Source organism: Schistocerca americana, chromosome 4, assembly GCF_021461395.2.
Source record: "Schistocerca americana isolate TAMUIC-IGC-003095 chromosome 4, iqSchAmer2.1, whole genome shotgun sequence".
Lineage (NCBI taxonomy): Eukaryota > Metazoa > Arthropoda > Insecta > Orthoptera > Acrididae > Schistocerca > Schistocerca americana.
In genome coordinates, this window is record NC_060122.1 from 339,068,250 (window position 1) to 339,094,886 (window position 26,637).

Consider the following 26,637-nt stretch of genomic DNA (forward strand, 5'->3'; position numbering starts at 1 on the left):
CCTCATTTTTCAGTATATAATTTAGAACAATGATAATTTAATAGAATTAATTGCAGTAAAAGACAAGCCATGTTTCTTCTTGTTTTAATTAATGTTTCTTCCTTTTATGCACATTTGACCAATTTTCTACAGTTTTCTTAATTACTGTGTCATATATCTTAGGTGCCATTTAATTCTACATTTTTGAATACTGTTTCAACTACTCATAGGAAGAGTAAAATGATTGAATGAGAGAGGTGGGGCATGCCCCATTAGGGTAAGTATCCATTAAGGTATTAATTCCTTTATGGGCACTCATTTTTAAGAAAATTTGCGTACATTAAAAAATATGCCACAGCAGCAAGAAGCAGAAAACATGAGGTGAGAGTAAGAACATAAGAACAGAAAAACACACATGAAGGGAAATAAACTTCACCAGCACACTGTAACAAGATATGATATGATACTGGAAAATTACACTGCCCCTGTGCTTCTAAGGAATATCATTTGACAGCAACTGCAACTGATGCTCCTCTTTTCTCTTATTAGGCACTCACCATTGTTAATTTTTTCTCTAAAGTGAAACATTTATGATGAGCAACAGACAATTAGGGACTTTAAGGTCCAACATAGCTTATTAAGATCTTAACAATAATTGAGAGACTTGTATTTTTTGTGAAGCTACGCATTGTCATGATTTATATGTGAGTCTTAAAGCACTCAAGCAATTAAGCAAAGTGTTAATGAGAAATTTCTTGGTTTTATTGCTGTGGTGTCAATAATTTGCTAGGTTAACATCTGAAATAGAGTGGAAGTGATACATGATATCTATCACTCCACCTAATCTCTTGGACACTAGTGCAACTGAACAGTGAGGCAGACTGTCAAAGAGGTAATTGTTCACATAAAAAGTTTTGTTTCAAAAGATAACGTAAGAGTAATACTTCTAACATGAATGAATACATAAAGGCATAGCGACAATCATGTCAGACTAGAAATCTGTAATTTTTTTTGAGAATATAAACTCACACTATTGTTTTCATAGTTTTCCTTTCATGTAAATTTTGCCTTTCCTATGATTTTACTTACTGAAGGACAATTCTCTTACAGTTACTCCTCTTTTCTTTTTCTGTCTTGAAGATGAATGTGACAGACATTCTCCTGCTGTTGCTATGATTGTAATAATATCAGGGTCTGCTACTTTCAGACTGACCATCTTAAAATTATATTCTACCATGCATTTGACATTTGTACCTTGGTACACATATGCAGAAAAAAGAGCTAGTGGGGTAAGACGTCAGTGGGTTTAGCAGTACATACTGAAACTTTGGACTTCTTGAAGCCATTTTACTGAATCTTGGTAAACGTATAACTTCTTAATGAGAAAAAAATTTGTTTAGTTAAGACACCCCTAGAGGTGAGAACAAAGGTGGAAAGGGTGTAACATCTAAAATTACACACAAGGTGCCAATGTTATAGTCAAATTCATCATTTTTAGGTTAGTTGACTAGAACTTTGCAGTCTCTTCATGGCAGTTTTTAGAAATGAATAGTATCCTGCAGCACCTTCTAGAAAAACCTAACCTGTGAGATCTGACTCAATTTACAACACATGATCTGTTGCTTACAGGGGATCTCCAATACTTTCATAATGGAAGCCAAAACTGCAAAACTTTTTCAATGGCAGAAGGTTGTGTAATAAAGATATTATGTAACATCATTGAAGCAACTGTGCTAAAAGGAATGGAAAGGGCTTATACAATTTTAGCTTTAAGAGATTGCAGTTTTCAATGAGAGCTGTTTTCTTGTCATGAGCAAAAGGTAGAGCAGCAGTCTGTTTAGTACTGAGGAGTAGATTTGAGTTCACAATGTTTTTATATTGCTTGCTGTAGGTTGGGTCCACCCAACAATTTATTTGCTCTTGTTCCTTAATGGGAAGTTAAAAATACCATTTGTAATCACTTCATTACAAGTTTTTTTAAAAAACTAAATTTATTATTTGTGTACTATACTTATGTGTTAAACCCTCCTGGACAGCCGTACATGTTAAACCACAACTTCCAGGACTGGAGGTGCACTGGCCCTGGATCAAATCCACATGGCAGAGTAACATTAAGGGTCAGTGTGCCAGCCAGACTGGATGTGGCTTTTAGGTGGTTTCGTACATCCCACTAGATGAATACCTGACTAGCACCCAAGGCTTGCCTTGGTTACGTGATTTGCAAACACTTAGAAAACTCTTGCTTACTTTTGGGTGAATAATACTACACACAGAAAGATGGGGTACAAATATTCTATTCTGGGGAGATAATGGAATGGCAACAGGAAGCCTATCTGGCCACCCTTTAAATTAACCATGCCAGATCCATTACTTAACCATGGTAGCCCTGCACTGATGCAGGAGAGAGGCACAAAAAACAGAAGCTGACTATACTTACATTTTAAAATTACAGACATGTATCACATACATAAATGTGATTCCTTTTCCTTTTTAATAAATTAGGGTAAATATGTAAGAAGGTAATGTCAGGTAATCAACTTGCAACAATTAAATTATAAAACATTCATATAGAAAAAATATAGTTCAATACAACTGCTCCAAAATTTTGGAGATGTCTAAATCTCAAAACAGCGAAGGCAGACTTACATGTCCAAATTTGTGGAATATCAGATATTCTTCAGCAGACTGACTCACTCCAGCATCCCCCTTCCAATTGACAAACTGCAAAGAAAATACAAAAATAATTATCCTCAGAAAACAAAACATTTTAAACACAGAATGTCACTGCATTGTTTTCTGTTCAAATTTTGGGGAAGATGTAATTCTGTACACATAAGAACATTGCTTCATTATAGTTATTGCTAGTTCTTCAACACCAACTTGTTGAACTGAAATTTTTTTTCAACCCATGTGTGGTTTGATCAAAGTAAATATGAAGTGTGGTTTCTTGAGGAAATACAAGGTGATGCTTCTTAAAACTTCTTGTCTCATTGTCATATGCTGCAGCTGTGGTTGTGTGCAATTGGGTCTCTGTGTGTGTGAATTTATGTACTTTCTGCCAGAACAAGTACCAGGGCTCAAAAGTCACTTAATACTGTGTTCTGTTACATGTGTCTATGTGCCACATATCAGGGTACTTCAGGTGAGTGGCTGTCTTTCATTTATTTCATGTAAAACTAAAGAAATAATTAAATAACAGCAATAACAAACAATTTGTAAAAGGAAATAACAACACACAACAAGTATAGTTTACTACTCATCAAATTGCAGAGGCATTAAGGGGCAAAACAGCACATGTAAAAGTATGATATTTAGCTGAACTTTCATGTACACTACACTCTCTCAAATATCCACATTCTCTGTCATTAATTGAACCTGACATGACACTGCTGGTGTTGAATGTGCCATCCTGTATTTCCCACTGATTTGTAAGTAAAGAAGAAGAGTTTCTTAAGTTGACATAGGTGTAGTATCTTGGAAAACATAGTGACATACAGTGAGAATGGGGCTAGAAATTTTAGAGAATGCACATTATTCTTACTTTATCCATTACTTACACTCTTAAACAAATTATTATTTTGAACAATTTTGGGAGGTAACATAAACATTATAAAATGTGGATAATATGATTTTTTAAGTCAGTTGTAGGTTGTTGATTTATAACGGAAATCAAGAAAGTCCAGACTCTAACATCTCTCAAATTTGGTAAATAAGGAGCATAAATTAAATCAGAGAAGGGTGGAAAAGCAGCCTACAGCCATAGCCTTGATAAACAAATTAGTTTCAGCAGCCATCCGAAGTAATGATGGTACCAGTTGCCACTGCAGTTTCTTTTTCAGTCATTTTCAGTTTAATTTTAGTCTGTATGTAGAAGCAATAAAGTGGGAAAACTAATTTACTCTAATTAAAGCAATATTATTGTTACAGGCAATGCTACCTTATTCTTGAAGTTGTCAAGCACAGATGCAGCACTCCCTGTGCAGTTAATCAGAATGAGTCCCAATGCTCTTGCTGGGTAGGCCAGCCCAAATCTTGCAAGCACATTAGCACCTGCACCTTCTCCAAGACCAATGACATATTTGACATGTAAGAAGTCAAGTACAGTGACAAGATCCTCTCCCAATTGCTGAAGTGATGGGAACTGAAACCTGAAGTAGAAAAATACATTAAAAATTTGATCAGCAATTTTCAACTGAAAATTTCATAGTAAAAAATAACATTTATAAATGAATGAGTTACTACTCTTCACATCACCACCATAAAAAAATAATGACATGAAACTGTTTTTGTTAAAACCAGAAGACTTCAAGAATTCTGATGCAATAGAATGTGAAGGAAAATAATATTTCACACTTAACACTTGAAATATTGGCCTAGTTCCTCACCCTTCTGGTAGGTTGGGCGCATTGTCTTCATGTCCTGGCACATCAATATGTATGAAAACTGATCTTTCCTTGATCTCACTCATACAGGGATGGTTGACAAAATCATGGAATGATGTATCTAACAGAAGAAAACATGAAGACATCAGTTAGAAAATTTTTTTGAGAAGTTATCATTGAGAATAGAATACAACAGAATAATTTTATTGTCATTAGGCCTTTAGCCATTAAGGAAATAGACAAAGTAATATATATAATACAATATAATTCATGTTGCAATAGAACAATAGGTTTGTTATTATAGTGTAATATTACAATTGATGAAATCCTACAAAGTCATACTTATAACAGAATATAATTCCTGTTGCAAAAGAGCAATAGATTTGTTATTACAGTATAATATTACAATTGACAAGGTCATACAAATGATACAGTATAATTCATATTGCAAAAGAACAATAGGTTTGTTATTTAATGGTTATATTACGATTAGTGAAATCCTACAAAGTCATACTCATATAACTATATAATTCCTGTTGCAAAAGAGTAATTGGTTTGTTATTACAGTATAATTTTACAATTGATAAAATCCTTTATGCCGTAGAATGGGTGGGCAACTAACCAGTTATACATTGCTTGTTTGAATGGTTGCTCTGGTAAATCTTGTACAGCTAGTGGAAGTTTATTAAATAATTTGTGCCCCATTAGTTCATAACTGTTCAATGATTTTGAGAGTCTATGGAATGGAGTAAAAATACATCTATTCATCCTAGTGTTGTAGCAATGTATATTTTCTCTGCGTTTAGCTTCGGGAAGCTTCTTTTTCATGTAGATTTATATAGAAACACAAACAAACACATACATACACACAAAATTCTAGCTTTTGCAACCAATGGTTGCTTCGTCAGGACAGAGGGAAGGAGAGGGAAAGACAAAAGGATGTGGGTTTTAAGGGAGAGGGTAAGGAGTCATTCCAATCCCGGGAGCGGAAAGACTTACCTTAGGGGGAAAAAAGGACAGGTATACACTCGCACACACACACACATATCCATCTGCACATACACAGACACAAGCAGACATTTGTAAAGGCAAAGAGTTTGGGCAGAGATGTCAGTCGAGGTGGAAGTACAGAGGCAAAGATGTTGTTGAAAGACAGGTGAGGTATGAGTGGCGGCAACTTAAATTAGCGGAGGTTGAGGCCTGGCAGATAACGAGAAGAGACGATATACTGAAGGGCAAGTTCCCATCTCCGGAGTTCTGACAGGTTGGTGTTAGTGGGAAGTATCCAGATAACCCGGACGGTGTAACACTGTGCCAAGATGTGCTGGCCGTGCACCAAGGCATGTTTAGCCACAGGGTGATCCTCATTACCAACAAACACTGTCTGCCTGTGTCCATTCATGCAAATGGACAGTTTGTTGCTGGTCATTCCCACATAGAAAGCTTCAAAACGTAGGCAGGTCAGTTGGTAAATCACGTGGGTGCTTTCACACGTGGCTCTGCCTTTGATCGTGTACACCTTCCGGGTTACAGGACAGGAGTAGGTGCCGGCCGAAGTGGCCGTGCGGTTAAAGGCGCTGCAGTCTGGAACCGCAAGACCGCTACGGTCGCAGGTTCGAATCCTGCCTCGGGCATGGATGTTTGTGATGTCCTTAGGTTAGTTAGGTTTAACTAGTTCTAAGTTCTAGGGGACTAATGACCTCAGCAGTTGAGTCCCATAGTGCTCAGAGCCATTTGAACCATTTGAACAGGAGTAGGTGGTGGTGGGAGGGTGCATGGGACAGGTTTTACACTGGGGGCAGTTACAAGGGTAGGAGCCAGAGGGTAAGGAAGGTGGTTTGGGGATTTCATAGGGATGAACTAAGAGGTTACGAAGGTTAGGTGGACGGCAGAAAGACACTCTTGGTGGAGTGGGGAGGATTTCATGAAGGATGGATCTCATTTCAGGGCAGGATTTGAGGAAGTCGTATCCCTGCTGGAGAGCCACATTCAGAGTCTGATCCAGTCCCGGAAAGTATCCTGTCACAAGTGGGGCGCTTTTGTGGTTCTTCTGTGGGAGGTTCTGGGTTTGAGGGGACGAGGAAGTGGCTCTGGTTATTTGCTTCTGTACCAGGTCGGGAGGGTAGTTGCGGGATGTGAAAGCTGTTTTCAGGTTGTTGGTGTAATGGTTTAGGGATTCTGGACTGGAGCAGATTGGTTTGCCATGAAGACCTAGGCTGTAGGGAAGGGACCGTTTGATGTGGAATGGGTGGCAGCTGTCATAATGGAGTTACTGTTGCTTGTTGGTGGGTTTGATGTGGACGGACATGTGAAGCTGGCCATTGGACAGATGGAGGTCAACGTCAAGGAAAGTGGCATGGGATTTGGAGTAGGACCAGGTGAAACTGATGGAACCAAAGGAGTTGAGGTTGGAGAGGAAATTCTGGAGTTCTTCTTCACTGTGAGTCCAGATCATGAAGATGTCATCAATAAATCTGTACCAAACTTTGGGTTGGCAGGCCTGGGTAACCAAGAAGGCTTCCTCTAAGCGACCCATGAATAGGTTGGCGTACGAGGGGGCCATCCTGGTACCCATGGCTGTTCCCTTTAATTGTTGGTATGTCTGGCCTTCAAAAGTGAAGAAGTTGTGGGTCAGGATGAAGCTGGCTAAGGTAATGAGGAAAGAGGTTTTAGGTAGGGTGGCAGGTGATCGGCGTGAAAGGAAGTGCTTCATCCCAGCGAGGCCCTGGACGTGCAGAATATTTGTGTATAAGGAAGTGGCATCAATGGTTACAAGGATGGTTTCCGGGGGTAACAGACTGGGTAGGGATTCCAGGCGTTCAAGAAAGTGGTTGGTGTCTTTGATGAAGGATGGGAGACTGCATGAAATGGGTTGAAGGTGTTGATCTACGTAGGCAGATATGTTCTGTGGGGGCTTGGTAGCCAGCTACAATGGGACGGCCGGGATGATTGGGTTTGTGAATTTTAGGAAGAAGGTAGAAGGTAGGGGTGCGGGGTGTCGGTGGAGTCAGGAGGTTGATGGAGTCGTGCGAAAGGTTTTGTAGGGGGCCTAAGGTTCTGAGGATTCCTTGAAGCACAGCCTGGACATCAGGAATGGGATTACCTCGGCAAACTTTGTATGTGGTGTTGTCTGAAAGCTGACGCAGTCCCTCAGCCACATACTCCCGACGATCAAGTACCACGGTCATGGAACCCTTGTCTGCCGGAAGAATGACGATGGATCGGTCAGCCTTCAGATCACGGATAGCTTGGGCTTCAGCAGTGGTGATGTTGGGAGTAGGATTAAGGTTTCTTAAGGATTGAGAAGCAAGTCAGAAATTCCTGGAAGGTTTGGAGAGGGTGATTTTGAGGAAGAGGATGTGGGTCCCACTGTGACGGAGGACGGAACTGTTCCAGGGAGGGTTCAATTTGGACAGTGTCTTGGGGAGTTGGATCATTAGGGGTAGGATTAGGATCATTTTTCTTCGTGGCAAAGTGATATTTCCAGCAGAGAGTACGAGTGTAGGACAATAAATCTTTGACGAGGGCTGTTTGGTTGAATCTGGGAGTGGGGCTGAAGGTGAGGCCTTTGGATAGGACAGAGGTTTTGGATTGGGAGAGAGGTTTAGAGGAAAGGTTAACTACTGAACTGGGGTGTTGTCGTTCCAGATTGCGTTGATTGGAATTTTGAGGTTTTGGAGGGAGTGGAGCTGGAAGTGGGACATTGAGTAGATGGGAGAGACTTGGTTTGTGTGCAATGAGAGGAGGTTGAGGTTTGCTGGAAAGGTTGTGAAGGGTGAGTAAGTTGCCTTTCCGGATGTGGGAAACCAGGAGATTGGATAATTTTTTGAGGTGGAGGGTGGCATGCTGTTCTAATTTGCGGTTGGCCTGTAGGAGGATGCTTTGAACAGCCGGTGTGGATGCGGGAGAGGTAAGATTGAGGACTTTTATTAAGGATAGGAGTTGATGGGTGTGTTCATTGGCTGAGTTGATGTGTAGGTGAAGGATTAGGTGGGTGAGGGCAATGGATTGTTCAGTTTGGAACTGGTATAGGGACTTTCCATCAGCCATGGGTACCAGGATGGCCCCCTCATACGCCAACCTATTCATGGGTCACTTAGAGGAAGCCTTCTTGGTTACCCAGGCCTGCCAACCCAAAGTTTGGTACAGATTTATTGATGACATCTTCATGATCTGGACTCACAGTGAAGAAGAACTCCAGAATTTCCTCTCCAACCTCAACTCCTTTGGTTCCATCAGATTCACCTGGTCCTACTCCAAATCCCATGCCACTTTCCTTGACGTTGACCTCCATCTGTCCAGTGGCCAGCTTCACACGTCCACATCAAACCCACCAACAAGCAACAGTAACTCCATTATGACAGCTGCCACCCATTCCACATCAAACGGTCCCTTCCCTACAGCCTAGGTCTTCATGGCATACCAATCTGCTCCAGTCCAGAATCCCTAAACCATTACACCAACAATCTGAAAACAGCTTTCACATCCCGCAACTACCCTCCCGACCTGGTACAGAAGCAAATAACCAGAGCCACTTCCTCGTCCCCTCAAACCCAGAACCTCCCACAGAAGAACCACAAAAGCGCCCCACTTGTGACAGGATACTTTCCGGGACTGGATCAGACTCTGAATGTGGCTCTCCAGCAGGGATACGACTTCCTCAAATCCTGCCCTGAAATGAGATCCATCCTTCATGAAATCCTCCCCACTCCACCAAGAGTGTCTTTCCGCCGTCCACCTAACCTTCGTAACCTCTTAGTTCATCCCTATGAAATCCCCAAACCACCTTCCTTACCCTCTGGCTCCTACCCTTGTAACCGCCCCCAGTGTAAAACCTGTCCAATGCATGCTCCCACCACCACCTACTCCAATTCTGTAACCCGGAAGGTGTACACGATCAAAGGCAGAGCCACGTGTGAAAGCACCCACGTGATTTACCAACTGACCTGCCTACGCTGTGAAGCTTTCTATGTGGGAGTGACCAGCAACAAACTGTCCATTCGCATGAATGGACACAGGCAGACAGTGTTTATTGGTAATGAGGATCACCCTGTGGCTAAACATGCCTTGGTGCACGGCCAGCACATCTTGGCACAGTGTTACACCGTCCAGGTTATCTGGATACTTCCCACTAACACCAACCTGTCAGAACTCTGGAGATGGGAATTTGCCCATCAGTATATCCTCTCTTCTCATTATCCGCCAGGCCTCAACCTCCGCTAATTTCAAGTTGCCGCCACTCATACCTCACCTGTCTTTCAACAACATCTTTGCCTCTGTACTTCCGCCTGACTGACATATCTGCCCAAACTCTTTGCCTTTACAAATGTCTGCTTGTGTCTGTGTATGTGCGGATGGATATGTGTGTGTGTGGGAGTGTATACCTGTCCTTTTTTCCCCCTAAGGTAAGTCTTTCCGCTCCCGGGATTGGAATGACTCCTTACCCTCTCCCTTAAAACCCACATCCTTTTGTCTTTCCCTCTCCTTCCCTCTGTCCTGACGAAGCAACCATTGGTTGCGAAAGCTAGAATTTTGTGTGTATGTATGTGTTTGTTTGTGTTTCTATCGACCTGCCAGCACTTTCATAGGGTAAGTCACATCATCTTTGTTTTTAAATATGTATATATATATGAATATAATAGAGAAACATTCCACGCGGGAAAAATATATTTAAAAACAAAGATGATGTGACTTACCATACGAAAGTGCTGGCAGGTCGATAGAAACACAAACACATACATACACACAAAATTCTAGCTTTCGCAACCAATGGTTGCTTCATCAGGAAAGAGGGAAGGAGAGGGAAAGACGAAAGGATGTGGGTTTTAAGGGAGAGGGTAAGGAGTCATTCCAATCCCGGGAGCAGAAAGACTTACCTTAGGGGGAAAAAAGGACAGGTATACACTCGCACACACACACATATCCATCCGCACATACACAGACACAAGCAGACATTTATCATTTACACATTCTTCCTTTCTAGCTCTCTCCCATTTTTCCATAAACCTCTCTTCCAACTGTGAAGCCTTACTTACGTCCTTGAGTATCTCCAAATTCAATCTTTCTTTTGCTTTACCCCTCCACACTTTTTCCAACTTCATTTGTATTTCTCCCACTGTGAGGTTGTAGTCTGAGCATATGTCTGCTCTTGAGTAAGCTTTGGTATCCTTCAAACAGTTCCTAAACCATTTTTGTATCAGAACGTAGTCCAGCCAACATCTATCTCTATTCACAACTAAGGTCCATATATAACATCTCCTTTCGTGATTTTCCAATAATTTGTTACCCACTACTAGTGAGTTTTTTCTTTGCAGAAGCTAATTAGCCATTCCCCTCTCTTATTTCGTATTCCTGATCCAAATTTTCCCACTGTATCTCATTCTCTTCTTCTTCTTTTTTTTTTTTTTTTTTTTTTTTGCAGTAAGTTCTTGAATCTTCTCATAATATTCTTACATTCCACAGCAGAATTTTAATTTGCCACAAATGCTGATCATGGTGTAGAATCAGCTAAAGAGACAAAGATATCTCAAGAAATGATGGATTTGGGACATTAAGAAGCAATCCACATTGTTAATTTAATTAATTATTACTCTACAGTTACAATGTAAATATTTATCTGCCCCTACAACTGAGCTACATAATTCTTTGCATTTCACAGATGAAAGCTTATAATTCAGAAAATATGAATTTATTTGTTAAATTGATGTCTCTTCTAACACTCATCAAGAGTATTTTCCTTGGTGTTGCAATCTGTAGATTTATTTCTACAATGTATGGATGAAGTCAACCCAAACTTATATCTTGTGATTGGCAAAAAAATCAATGTTTCTCATTGAAAATTAAGTGTTTCTTCTCTTTTTTCTCCTTCTTCCTGCATGCATCAATTCAAGAGAAAAGTTCACAATTACTCTAGTATCATATTCAGTGACCTGTATTAGCAGAGACAGCCAGACATGGAGAACAACTAGTACTCTAATAGTGGCTGAGTAATGCTAATGTGTAGCAGTAGCAAGCAGATGGCATGGGCAGCACATGTGATGGGGAAAATTCAGCAAGGAAAATGTGGAAAATAAAAACAAAAATTCCATTCTTTTGGTGTCTGCAGCTGTTATCTACATTAAATACTTTTTGTGAAAAGTGCCACACGCTGGTTCATAGCTGTGCCATCTGTCTGTCATCGCAGTGCAACAACAATATTCAGTCTCTACAGGACTAGGCCTACTGGTTATTCTTCATGTTTTACTGTCCCTGGTAATACACTTCCTTACACAAAAAAATCACATTAGACTAATCTGTGAACCCTATCAAACACACGCACAAAATTGCACTTCAAAGACCAATTTGTTATTAATGAGAAGAAACCTATGTTTTCCACTGAGGATGGGTGTCACAGGAAATGAAGAGCATTATTGCCTTGGGCTGACTCTACCTATACATTGCAAAAATGAATTTTCAAGAATCTAGAGAAAATGCACCTTATAATTTTGTATGATGTGTGTGTGTGTGTGTGTGTGTGTGTGTGTGTGTGTGTGTGTGTGTGTGTGTGTGTGTGTGTGTGCATGTGTGAACAATGCTAAGTATAAATCACTGTATACACAAAAAAAGATATCTTCAGACAATTATGCAAATGGCTGGTGTATTGTCATGTTTACACAGAGATAGTGTACTGTTATTGTAACCTGGCTCGTTCTATGTAGTAGCAAGAAATCACAATTATGATCAATGAAACGTACTAAACTAAACTTGCTTTCAGCTTTGTCTCTCCTTGTGCTCAATACAGGTGAGTCCCTCTCATCCTGAATGTTAGTGACTGGCCCTTCTTTTTTAATCTTTTCCAGTCTGTCCCTCTGTGCTCCCCAAAAGAAAGTACTATTAGTTCCTAAAGCTGAGAGAATGTAACATATTTTTATATGTGCCTGACAGCAGTATTGATATTTCACCACCTGGAAGTAAGTATTGGCCAGCAATTCTGTCTCATTATTTGTTGTCTAAAAAGCAATGCAATGCCCCAAACATCTCTTGTGGTGGATTTAAATGGCATTGTACTTACGGTTGCATCCTAAGTCGTGCACAGTAAGAAATACTGCTTTCTTTGCCTGCTGGTTGAGATCACCCTAGAAAGAGAAACAGAACACATACAATACATGAATTATCCAATGATTTAAGAAAACACAATTAAAAGGATATATAATTTTATAAAAGGCCAGATAATTTGCAATATTATTCTCCAAGACCTTTTGGAAAAATGAGTTCTTGAACTTGAAATAGAAATACACGGTATCCACTATTTATTAACACAAGGTATTTGCAGGTTGCTACACTATGATTTATGATCCTCCTAGGTGTATGTAACCTCATGTCAACAGACAATAACAAACGAAAAATATGATTAAAAATAAATTTATGGGCAAAAGATTACCATAAGCCCTGCAAGGCAAATGCTGGGATTCTCTCTTCAACTTGGTAAAGCTGATTTTGACTGAGCAAGGTGGTGCAGTGGTTAGCACACTGTCCTCACATTTGGGAGGACAACTGTCAAACCCACGTCCTCCATGATTTCCCTAAATCACTTCAAGCAACTGCCAGGATGCTTCCTTTGAAAGGGCACAGCCGACTTCTTTCCCCATCCTTCCCTAATCCAATGACACCTCCATGAAATGTGGTATGATTTATATGGATTTTAATAAATAATAACACATATCTGAGTGAAAATACAGCATTGTACTGGAAAAACCGTAGTGCTCATCTCATGTTCAGTTACTGTAAGAGGTGGTCATTGAAAAGTCAATTGTTTTATACTGTAAATACCACATGGGATTAAATAAATTAATACTTTATTAGGAGCACATAAAATAACACTTGCTGGTCCTTATACGTATCCAAATGAAATTTTACTTCCCATACAGACGCTGCAGCCCAGTAGCTGTGCGTATTTTGTGTGTAACTAGCTTTTCACCCACGAATTCACACATTTATGCATACGTCACATATATTGCACACATATATGTCAGATTCTTTGTGGTTTTACATCATACAACTCCACAGAGGATGTTAAATGTATCTATGGCAGTCAGCTGTATGGCATGATCTTCGATCCAGAAACACATTGACAAAATTCTTGCTTCTCTGCAGGACTCATTGTTGCAACCTGGCTGTCACACAAATATGAGACATTATACTTCTAAAGTATTTCAACTCGACTGAATTCAGGAAAGAAATACCAACTGTTTGTTGTAGACCAGTTTTACATATCACCTCCCTCACCCCCATACCTATCCCCATCCCTATGGTACACCCACATTACTTTTATACAAAAAAATTGTTATGTGTATACCAAATTTGGTTGAAATTTGCTCCAGGTGTACCTGAGTTATACTTTTAAGATATCCCTTTTTACATCCACACTCACCCATGCGGATGCTGAAAAGGGGGGGGGGGGGGAGCTGTCCTAATGTCATAGCAACTTTTTCTGGGTTGGGAGGGTTGAAATATCACAAGGACGGTTGTCAATGAGTGTAGCAACCTAAAAAACTATGGATTCAATACCAAAATTGGTCGTCAGCAAATATTTTTACACGTAATGGCTTCTCATCACCACACCCACCCCTAGGGGTGGTAGAAAGGGGTATGTTACCCATACGGAATTTTTATACAAATAAGTCATGTATGTACAAAGCTTGGTTAAAACAGCTCCAGACATTCCTGAGTTATACTTCAATGTCACCTTTGGCCCAACCCCTGTGGAAAGTAGGTGTCTCTTACTCACACAGTGCTTCTTTCCAGATAGTAAATGATTTGTGCACCAAGTTTGGTTGAAATCGATCCAGGGGTTTGGGAGGCAATGAGAAACATACATACATTTTTATTTTATATATTAAATATGTTGTTATTTTTTGTAACTTTTCTAACACCAAACAATGGAAAATCCAAAATGGAATGTAACAATATTATGAGAAGTAAAGTTGCTACTTACCATCGGAGATGCTGAGTCGCAGATAGGCACAACAAAAAAACTGTCACAATTATAGCTTTCGGCCGTTAAGACCTTCGTCAACAATAGACACACATACACACACACACACTCACACAAATGCAACTCACATACATGACTGCAGTCTAAGGTAACTGAAACAACACTGCGAGCAGCAGCACCAGTGCATGATGGGAGTGGCGACTGGGTGGGGGTAAGGAGGAGGCTGGAGTGGGGAGGGGGAGGCATAGTATGACCGGGGTGGTGGACAGCTGCCTAACATCACTGTTAGGCAGTGTGGGTCAGACACGTAACAGTATTTCAATCCAAAAGTTTACGCCTCCAGACTTTGGATGCAGTGTACTGACATATCAGATCTTTTTCTTCTTTCATGTTTTATTTCTAAGAATACACAGTTAGTTTATTTTAATAAGCCTCATGTCCCCTTTAACTTCGGACATAGATTACAGCATGACATGAATTCCACACACTACCCAAAGTGCGCACATTTACTACGAGCATATTTCGATTCATGTGAGTTCCATACCCTCTTGCAGCGGGCACAGAAGGGAAACAGCGGAAAAATGGCCCTATTAGAGCACAAAAAATACGAATGTGTTCCACTTTCTTTAAAAGAATCTGACTGAAAAATAGGGTACCAGCTGCCTCATTCTACATTCCTCAGCACCACTGAAAATTTTCCCCAAAGTTTTGGCATGCACATATATTCGTGCTTTTTATGCTAAGAATGAAGGAGGTACTGGCTGTGGTAAATAGATGGAAAAGTAATAAATACTAGAAGATAGTAGACAGTGGTTGTGGCACAGAAATAGCGGAGGAGACAATGGCAGTGTGATAAAAAGAGAGGGATATAGTGGCGATGGAACACAGTTGATGGTGACAGAATAGTGCTAGGGAAAGAGTGAAGGAGACTGTGCCAGGGGGAGAGGAATAAATAGAAGGAGAAAGTGGAGGTGGGGGAGAACGAGGGATAATGGGAGACAGAGAAAAGCGACAGCGGCAGTCGGAAGGAATGAATAAGATAGTAGCAGTAAGAGAGCAATAGGGAGACAGTGAGAGTAAGAGGAGACTGTAGTAATAGGCCAGAGCGAAGGAGACTGTGGCTGTGACACAGAGACAATGACAGAGAGACACAATGAGATAATGACAGAGAGTTGAGCAGAATATGTGAATGAGAAAGGGCAGCTGGGAGTGGATGGGTATGAGCAACTTAAGCGATGGATTAACGATTGTGAGCTACGGTTAGAGTAGCTTGTTGGAATATGACATGAGCTGCATGTTAAAAAAAAAAGCGCGAGTATTTTCGCATGCCAAAAATCTTTGGAAAAAATTTTAAAGTTGCTGAGGAAGGTAGAATGAGGCAGCTGGTACCCCACTTTCCAGTTAGTCTTTTAAATAAATAGAAAATATTCGCATTTTTTGTGCTCTGACATGAGCCCTTTACCTCTAGACACTGACACGCTGTACTCAGATTTTTATTATTATCTACGCGATCACACACAAAAATTTTCTCTACAATGCAAAATGTGTCTGAATCTGTCTTGATTTTTTTGCCGTATATTTGTCCCTCTCACTAGCTGATTGAATGTCAAATCGCTTTTGTAACGACTATGGCTGGAGCGCTTGGCCTATCTAAGTTATACTTTTCGGAGGTTTCCCATGACCGTTTAGGCAAATTCTGTGCTTGTCTCAAATCACCATCGCAATAAATACAATATACATACAGTTGCAATAAGATCACACATAGAGCAAAATTTACACAATGCACAAAATATGGCAGTTCCTTGCATAAGGCCGGTATTACACTATCATATTTCTTTGTCCAATATCTTTGTCCAATATCTTTGTCAAAGATATTTGATGGTGTAATAGGGACTTTGTCTAATGTCGTCCAATATTTGATCAAATCTAGGGTCTCGCTGTAGATTTGATCAAAGAAATCGCCTGTCTTCTGTTCACTGCAATGTGACATGTTACCACATGGAGCGCTAGCATCACTGCATTCTGTCGTCTGTAGTGTTTTTATAACCATTGCCGGTAAATACAATTGGTGTGTGCCGACAACTACAAAATTAATAGAGATGTCTGAATCTGATGAGGCGCTTTACAACGTGAGGCACCCTGAATACAAAAATAGATTAAGAAGATTGGAGACCTGACCTGACCTAACCTAACATAACCCTCTTCTGTAGCAAGTAATCGGAGTGTTACAGTGAGCCTGTCTTCTGAAGATGTAGCAGTTCTTAAGTGAATATGGTGCTTTGTGATATGAGGATACATCTCACAGAGCACATACAGAAATGTATGCTCATCCATTCTTAAGTAATTGATGTACAACCTGATGTCTTGCACTGTAAGCCCACCTAACAAGTTTTGTTGAATGCTTTTATCGTGTCGTAAAACCCACGGCTTCATCCAGATTAGATTAGTTTTTCGTTCCATATATCCGTGCTGAGGAGATTCTCGTGGATGTGGAACATGTCAAATTTTTTTAAGCTGAAATAACAATACTAATAGTATGAATAAATACGTCATTTGTTTCTATTAAAAATTTCGTCAATGGAGTAGAAGAAGTTGGCCACTAGTAAGTCTTTCAGGTTTCTTTTAAACTGATCTTTATTTGTAACTAAAATTTTTATGTTTGCTGGCAAATTATTGAAGATGAGTGTTCCTGAGTAGTGGACCCCTTTTTGAACTAAAGTAAGAGCTTTGAAGTCATTGTGCAGATCATTTTGTTCCTGGTATTGTATGTATGAACTGAGTTGTTTGTTGGAAAAAGAGATATATTATTTACGGCAAATTTCATTAAGGAGTAAATATACTGAGAGGCAGTAGTTAGTATACCCAGTTCTTTGAAGATGTTTCTGCAGGACGTCCGTGAATTTACTCCACAAATAATACGTATTACACGCTTTTGGACTCTGAAAACTTTTGTTTGACTTTAAGATTTACCCCAAAATATTATACCATATGACATTATGGAATGAAAGTAGGCAAAGTATGCAAGCTTTTTCATTTTTATGTTGCCTATGTCTGCTAACACTCGAATTGCAAATACAGATTTGTTAAGGCGTTTATGCAGTTCTGTGGTGTGCTCCTCCCAACTGAATTTGTTATCAAGTTGTAATCCCAGGAATTTAAGACTGTCAACCTTGTATGTATGGTTCCTTTTTTTGCCCCACTTCTTTTCCGCATGTGCACACGATGCAATTGCGGTACGTGCAACTGCTGCGGTTAATAACAAGTTGTTGTCAGCCATCTTGAACTTTGACGAAAAATTTGATGACAGTGAATACCCCTTGTAGTGCTACGTCAAAGATCTTTGTCAAATATATTTGACGGAATATTGGATCACATCTTTGATCAAATCTTTGTCCAATATCTTTGTCAAAGATATTTGATAGTGTAATAGGGACTTTGTCAAATGTCGTCCAATATTTGATCAAATCTAGGGTCTCGCTGTAGATTTGATCAAAGAAACCGCCTGTCTTCTGTTCACTGCAATGTGACATTTTACCACATGGAGCGCTAGCATCGCTGCAGCGTTCTGTCGTCTGTAGTGTTTTTATAACCATTGCCGGTAAATACAATTGGTGTGTGCCGACAACTACAAAATTAATAGAGATGTCTGAATCTGATGAGGCGCTTTACAACGTGAGGCACCCTTAATACAAAAATAGATTAAGAAGATTGGAGACCTAACCTGACCTGACATAACATAACCCTCTCCTGTAGCAAGGAATCGGAGTGTTATAGTGAGCCTGTCTTCTGAAGATGTAGCAGTTCTTAAGTGAATATTGTGCTTTGTGATATGAGGATACACTTCATTGAGCACATGCAGAAATGTATGCTCATCCATTCTTAAGTAATTGATGTACGACTTGACGTCTTCCACTGTAAGCTCACGTAACAAGTTTTGTTGAATGCTTTTATCGTGTCATCATAAAACCCACGGCTTCACCCAGATTAGATTAGTTTTTCGTTCCATAGATCTGTGCTGAGGAGATCCTCGTGGATGTGGAACATGTCGATTTTTTTTAAGCTGAAATAACAATACTACTAGCATGAATAAATACAATACATCATTGTTTCTATTAAAAATTTCGCCAATGGAATAGAAGAAGTTGGCCACTAGTAAGTCTTTCAGGTTCCTTTTAAACTGATCTTTATTTCTAACTAAATTTTTTTATATTTCCTGGCAAATCATTGAAGATGAGTGTTCCTGAGTAGTGGACCCCTTTTTGAACTAAAGTAAGTGCTTTTAAGTCCTTGTGCAGATCATTTTTGTTCCTGGTATTGTATGTATGAACTGAGTTGTTTGTTGGAAAAAAGAGATATATTATTTACGACAAATTTCATTAAGAAGTAAATATATTGAGAGGCAGTAGTTAGTATACCCAGTTCTTTGAAGAGGTTTCTGCAGGAGGTCCGTGAATTTATTCCACAAATAATACGTATTACACGCTTTTGGACTCTGAAAACTTTTGTTTGACTTCAAGATTTACCCCAAAATATTATCCCATATGACATTATGGAATGAAAGTATGCAAGCTTTCTCATTTTTATGTTGCCTATTTCTGCTAAAACTCGAATTGTAAATACAGATTTGTTAAGGCGTTTCTGCAGTTCTGTGGTGTGCTCCTCCCAACTGAATTTATTATCAAGTTGTAATCCCAGGGCTTTTAAGACTGTCAACCTCGTATGTATGGTTCCATTTTTTCCCCCCACTTCTTTTCCGCATCTGCACACAATGCAATTGAAGTACGTAGAACTTCTGTGGTTAATAACAAGTTGTTGTCAGCCATCTTGAACTTTGACGAAAAATTTGATGACAGTGTAATACCCCTTGTAGCGCTACGTCAAAGATCTTTGTCAAATATATTGGACGGAATATTGGATCACGTCTTTGATCAAATCTTTGACAAAGAAATTTGATAGTGTAATACCGGCCTAAGTTGCAGTCACGGTTCCACCTTACCAGTAGATTCGGCCGTCGCCAACATTGGCCTATATTTTCAAATCAGTACGCCACAAGGTGCATTGTCACAATGCAGCCAATCTCATCACCCGAACGTACAAACTACGGACGACAAACGGTGAAATTCAAATCAGTTTGTTTTCTTTGGTCAAATCAACTGACGCTCTTACACACGAAAGATGGACAGTGAGAAACTGATAAGATTAGTCCAAAAAGGTAGTCTGTGGCACCCCTGGGGTGAAACATTTCATAATCGGGATATAATTTGCAATCAATGACTGAAATTGCATCTTTATTGGAAACCACAAGTAGGCGAAATTTTAGGTGTAAATTCTGACCTCAGAAACAATTTGCTCAAGTGAGAAGGGTGGTGTATCTTATGCTTAAAGTCACTGTAGCGAATCCTTTTTGGGTTGTGGTAGGTTGGCACTTCCTGTTCACAAACTATTTTTACTGCTTACTCCCGTTTTCATGCCAATAGGGTGATAATTCTGTTAAATGAAGTGGTTTGCAAAAATGTGTTGTACGGTGTGCTTCACGTGTTCAGAGTTTCTTAAGCTAAGCTTTATGCTTGTCTTTCATATGCATGCTTAATTACAGTCATTGAAGGTTATAACTGACTTATGTGTGCACAATTTTAAATAAATACAGCGAAATAGAGTGTTTGTAAATATCTCGAGTATGCAACAGAACGTTTCTCCTGTCATCTAAAATATTCGTAAAACTTGTCTCGTTCTTCCAGTAGTTGAAAGCAGAGTGTATAGTACTCGCAACATTATTTTCGAAATAGACACGCCGTAGCTCATTCACATGCATTCGGCGTCTTTTTTAAAGCAAAAGCCGCACTACAGCTCTCGCCTCCAAGCGCAGAGGTATCGTGGTATCCATTCGACCTTAGGAGATTATAATCTAACCAGCTTCATACAAAGAAAAGATTATAACCCAAGCTGCTAAGCTAACCTGATTCACTCCGCCAAAAATTGTCGAAATAAACTGAACGCACTGTTACTAGACTTGGCCACTGTTTCTATGTTTCGATACAGTGTATCGATATGTGGAACTGTTTCAGTGCTTCGGAACGGCTGTGGTTCACTGTTTGGAAACAGTGGTGTTTCATTCCGCCCCTGTCTCGGATAACCGGACCAGATTCGATCTCGAGCCAGACACAGAAACTGTATCGTTGTTTCAAAATAAGGCTGTTTCAGTCCACCTGTGCTTGGAACGGACCAATTGTATCGAAACAGTGATGTTTCATTCCGCTCTGTGTCGGACGAGATTCGGACTCGGCACAGGTACTGAAACAAAACATAACACTTTACGAAACACTTTCAAGAGTGTCGAAATCTTTTTGACAAGCAATAGCATGAAGCTTAAGATATCCGAAAATAAAGCTTCGTTTCTAGCTGACTGTCCTGTTACAACATCTGCTTTATAAACACTAACCAAACAATAAAACAACGCATACTATTCACATTCAAAATAATAAATATGTGAAAATCATTCAGTTAAATTACACTTTTTTATAACATATGCTTCTCTGTTCATGTACAGTAATCACATTAAGAAACGGAAGTAAGCCTACAACATTTTGAATAAAAAAAGGTGTAGAGTGACAGTTATTAGACATATACATAAATTTGATGTAGGTATAATTGCTAGCAATCTGTTTGACGTATCACTTATACTGTAATGGTGAACGGGAAGGGCTGGGAAGCATGGTGAATTTATAGTAACGGTTCGAAACACCTTGAAAGACAAAATTTTTTCTGTTATATTTTGTTATTTATTCGAATTATTTGGCGTTATTTGTGAGTCTATAGTCACTGTGCCTATTATCCACAATGATTCCCTTTGTGTGAATGGAAATTAGCAGGATGGGTATATTACCCATACTAACAGAATATGGGAATCCCAGTAGCATATCCGTTGTTTCTGCAATTTGCTCCCACCTCCAGTTCCGCTCGTGGTGGTTCTTCTGTCTTCAGCTATGGCTGTCCTCAGCCAATTGAAAAGTATGAAAGTCACACGACACGAAAGTAGCGCATTTGCTGCAGGAAATACGAAACTGCCAAGACGCCTAAGTGATAGTTTCATGCTTTCTGCGATATGAATAGCGCTCTCGCACCTCATTTGTGTTTATATGGACAAATGGTTCAAATGGCTCTGAGCACTATGCGACTCAACTGCTGAGGTCATCAGTCGCCTAGAACTTAGAACTAATGAAACCTAACTAACCTAAGGACAGCACACAACACCCAGCCATCACGAGGCAGAGAAAATCCCTGACCCCGCCGGGAATTTATATGGACATACTTATAGAGTAGACATTCAAGATGATAAAATGTGTGGGTTTATTAGATTACTAAACACAAACTGTTTCACTGTTTCGAAACAGCGTATCGAAACATTACATTGTACTGTTTCATTTGTTTCGAAACAGTTAGGTGTTTCAGTTTGCCCATCTCTAAGTGTTACCAATACGTCGGCCGATGTTATCGAACGATTTCTCGAAGTCATCTGACGACCATTGTCGGTGTCAATCTAAGCCTGCGTTCACACTGGCACCAGTAATGGTCGTGGGACTTCGTCGCCAAAGGTCGCCCAATAACGTCGTGCGACATATTGGTAACAGCGCGTCCGATTTCCGTCAATTTTTGGCGGTATCAGGGAGGTTAGGTTAGAATTTCTTCTATATATGAAGTAGGTTAGATTCTGACCTTATAGGTTGGGATGGAAACCACGATGCCTCTGTGTTTGGAGATTGAAGTTGTGCAGACAAATGTTAATTAACTTTCCATAACTGTAATTCGGCATATGTGTGAAAGACAAGCATAAAGATTAAAATACGATACTCTGAACATCTACAACACTGGAAAGAAGAAACACATACACCACATTTTGCAGACCCCGTCATGCAATAAAATCACCGCCGTACGGGCATGAAACCGCCAGGGAGCAGTAATAACAATAATCGGTGGACAACTAATGCCCACCTACCACAGCTTAAAAAAGATCCACTACAGTGACTTGATGCATAAGATACGCCACACTTCCCACTTGAACAGGTTATTTTTTGTGGTTATAATTTACGGCTTAAATTCCAGATAATGATTTTGCCTACTTGTGATTACCAATAAAACTGCCATTTCGGTCCATATATTCCGAACTATATGCCGATCATGATTTTTTTAACGTTAGGATGCCAAAAACTCCATCTTTGATTAAACTTATCAGTTTCTCATGGTCCACATTCGATATCGTGTCGGGCAATTTGACCGAAGACAGCAAATTTATTTGCATTTCACCGATTGCCATCCCAAGTCTATACGTTCAGGCGATGAGATCGACTACATTAATGGTAAGAAGAAAAAGATGAAGAAGTGATATACTGCTTACCTGAACATATACATGAAGATCTCCCGATCTTTCTGTCGTCACAATGTATTTCTGGAAGAAAGAGAAAAAACACATTTAATTAATGCTGAAGGGACGTACAATAAAAACTGTATTAACTACTAGTGAACATGGCAATGATTTTCAGTTGCTAAGTATGTATGAACATTACATATACATATTAAATTTCTTGCTCCTTCCCTCTCTCTGCCCATTTTTTCATCCATCCTCTCTGTACATCTCCCCCTCACCCCATCTCTCTGGGCATAACCTCCTCCCCATCTCACTCTCCGTCACCTCGACCCCCTTCTCTGTGTCCACTTCCGTCTGAATGTTCAGTAGCTCTGTACATACCCCCCCTCCCCCCCTTCTATCTGTGCATAACCTCCTGCCGATTCTCTCTGTCCAGCTGCTCCTCTCCCCCCTCTCTATGTCCATTTCCATCTGAATGTTCATTAGAGTATCATATAAAAATTGCAAGTGAATCGGTCAAGAACTTTTCGAGATTTGTGGTAACAACGGTTCTCCCTTCATTTATTACACGTATATTTACCTATATATTACATGTATTACAAAAATATATACCGTACTTTCCTATGTCCGTCCGAATGTTAGTTAAAGTATCATGTAAATTTTTGAAGTAAATAGGTCCAGACTTTTCGAGATTTGTGATAACTACGTTTCCCTTTATGTATTACATATGTGTGTATGTTACATACCGGTATATTACAAAATATATAGTCTATGTTCGTCCGAACGCTCATTAAGGTGTCGTGTAAAAATTTGAAATAAATCGGTCAAGAACCTTTCGAGATTTTCGCAACAACCTTATTCCTTTATACATTACATACGTAGTTATATATTACATGTATAATTGTCAACCCGTTTTTTTCTGATGAAAGCATGTAACAGCAGAACTGCCACCCAGTTCAATTTTTTAATTTTCTTTTTCATACCAAAAATACCATCACCATCAACAGCTTAAAAATAGTAATTTCCGACTTTTCCGGTGGATTTTCCAAAAATTTTCTTTTATGCAAACCTTGTCCTGACAGTTTCGAACACAACAAAGACAAAAATCAACCAAATCGGTGGAGCCGTTCTTCACTCATGATAATTCATACATGCGGCAATTGATGTTAATTTCCGACTTTTGCGTTGGCTTTTCCAAAAATTTTCTTTCACACAAACCTTGTCCTAGATATCGCTACAGTAGAAGGTAAAATTTGCTCTCGGAAACTGTTTAGTATGAATACTTACCCGATATTTATTTTTATAGTTATGGACACCTCCGTCACTTTTTATTGGAACGAGTACCGGTACAGTATTCAAGGTTGAAAAACAAACAAACCGTGTGTTTACGTGAAAACGTCTGTTTCGCTCTTCGATCGAACTTCCTTGTTGACAAAATACCGTCAGATTTAAACCTAATAACTATGAGACTAATAATGCGTTTGTTTGAACCTCAACGCATAGTCACATCTATACGTGTTCGACGCGCAGTATTTGTTTTCCATGCGACGTCCTTGTTCGAGCGTCGGCGCATGCGCGTGGTTGCTACAGATTAGCTTTGGGTAACGTTATAAATTAGTGCAGCGTGGAAACGCGTTTAGCTAGGACATCAATACTGGTATCGAATGACGAGCTTGCGGACCAGTACTAGGACCCAAAGTCGAGACAATTAAAATATTCGCTACCCATATTTTCTCGACTTCGAAGTTAACTGCCAGACCACTAGCGGCGCTACTGTCGTTCTTTATCGTAACATGCACTTATAATTTAGGGTTCTGTAGTGGCGTATGGTACGCATCGCTATACGTTGTTGTAAAGCATTATTGGTTCTCGGTCTCCTTTTACGCTAAATCTGAGGTTCTCTCTCTCTCTTTCTCTCTCTCTCTCTCTCTCTCTCTCTCTCTCTCTCTCTCTTTCTCCCCGGATCACTCGTTGGTATCTGTTTATCTGTAGTGTAATCTCCACCCATCCCGTTCCTCATTGCGTTCTTACGGCTCCCATTCGGTTATTAGCAGTTGACGACTCCCGACTGGTTGATCTATCTCATCGCTTTTCTCTCTCGTTGTTCCTGACATTCGGTGGCTCAAATTGTGGCTCGTCAGTGCACTGCCTTTTTAGAGACTGTGTCGAACCAGTACGCCACATTTCCCACTGACAAGTGGTGGTCAGGTACGAACACAAGTTTCAGGGATGCCGTCCTATGGATTCAACTGGGAGGTAGATCCAGTTAGGTTCTGGATCGGACGTCAGATGCCTCTAACCACTGACTTGAGTAATTCGAGAGCTTCGCGATATCAGGACAGAAATCCTAATCAAATGTATAGACCTACAGTCAACATTTCGTGATAGGCCTGTTTTCCGACACCAAAATGCAGTAGCTCAACAAATCGACCCGTTGAACGCCTTCCTCGAGGAGTAAAGACTCAACCAAATTCAATGAGTTGCGGTATCTACTGACATGAACCCAACTCACCATACGCGAGACAAGTTGAAAGTTACTTTACGTTCGATAAGGATACAAGCTGAAGTAATGAATTAAAATTTATGCCTAGGCTGAGGCACGAACGTAGGTCTCCTGCTGACTAGGCAGATGTGCTAACCATTACACCTGGCACAAATTTTAATTCATTACTTCAGCTTCTATCCTTGTAAAAGAAAAAGGCGAAACTCATGTCTCGCGAAAAATGGCAATTCCACTAGATTATTCTTGTTGATACAGGAACCTTTCCTACTCAGTAGATGACCTAAGGAGCGACAGGTTCGAGCATCACCGTCTCGACCACGTAACGGACAGTAACAAGTGCTCAATGATACCGAAAAGCAAATTTTTATTTCACAGATTTGCTCTGCCTTGTGAAGATTGCATTTATTTTTGCTATCGTTTTGTTTTCCTTTCGCAGTAAAGTCATTTTGTTAGTTTCATGAGGCTTATTCTTTCACTAACTGCTACCCTAGAATCTAAGTCTGCACATGTTAGTAAAACACCCAGATAATACAAAACTTGTTTTGGGCAACTCAGACACAGTGTCTTTGTATTTTCGTTAAATTATTACAGATGAGCGGAGGAATCCTACCCAGCGACCTACTATGTCCCACACCCACGGGCGCGTTACGAGCTGACCGTGTGAAGCTGCAAATGCATCTTGCTTGATGTTTCTGCGTTCAGTGCCGCAATACGCTTGAATTCCTCAAATCCAATGAGCAACACGAATGGTCACAGCTTTGTTTCAGCTGTGGAGAATATCATGGAGATCACGAAGAAACTAAACTGGCAGACACTTGAAGATGGATACAACTATCCAGAGGAAGCCTACTTACAAAGTTTCAACAACCAGTATTAAATAATGAAACTAAGAATATACGAGGATTGTATTGACACGCATTTTTTTTCTGAAAGCAGGTTGGTTTTATTCAAGGTTCCAATACACTATATTATATCCCACTCTTTTGGCTACAAAATCTTATTTGTCAACATAATTTCGGTTCAATGCGACGATCGTATGCCATCTCACTGCTAGGGCCTGTAAACCCGCAGGGTACCACTCAACTGCTCGACGCCGGAGCCAACGTCTTGCTGCATCAATAACTTCCCAATCATCCACGTACTGCTTCCCGTGGAGTGCATCCTTCCTTGGGCTGAACAGATGTAAGTATGGAGATGCCAGATGTGGGCTGCAGGATGGATGAGCAAGGACAGTCCAATGAAGCTTTGAGAGATCCTCTCGGGCGAGCAGACATGTGCGACACTTTGCGTTTGGATTTTTGTGCCGACGAACTCGCTGAAGTCGTTTCTTCAGTTCCTGAGGGCAGCACAATACAATTTGGAGCTGATCGTTGCACAACAAGGGAGAACAACAAACAGAATAATCCCTTCAGCCGGCCGGAGTGGCCGTGCGGTTCTA

General features: G+C 40.1%; 1 protein-coding gene across 3 annotated transcripts in view; it reads right to left on the minus strand.

Annotated features, from left to right (window-relative positions):
* LOC124614043 (uncharacterized protein ZK1073.1) overlaps positions 1–26,637 on the minus strand; it is a 602,405-nt gene that overhangs the window by 23,660 nt on the left and 552,108 nt on the right. For all 3 annotated transcript variants that reach the window (XM_047142875.1, XM_047142874.1, XM_047142876.1), the window contains exons 2-6: positions 22,727–22,777; positions 12,412–12,475; positions 4,365–4,482; positions 3,917–4,127; positions 2,626–2,700 (exon numbers count right to left, since the gene is read on the minus strand). In XM_047142875.1, the coding sequence (XP_046998831.1) occupies positions 2,626–2,700; positions 3,917–4,127; positions 4,365–4,482; positions 12,412–12,475; positions 22,727–22,777 (519 nt within the window). The remainder of the gene's footprint in view (positions 1–2,625; positions 2,701–3,916; positions 4,128–4,364; positions 4,483–12,411; positions 12,476–22,726; positions 22,778–26,637) is intronic.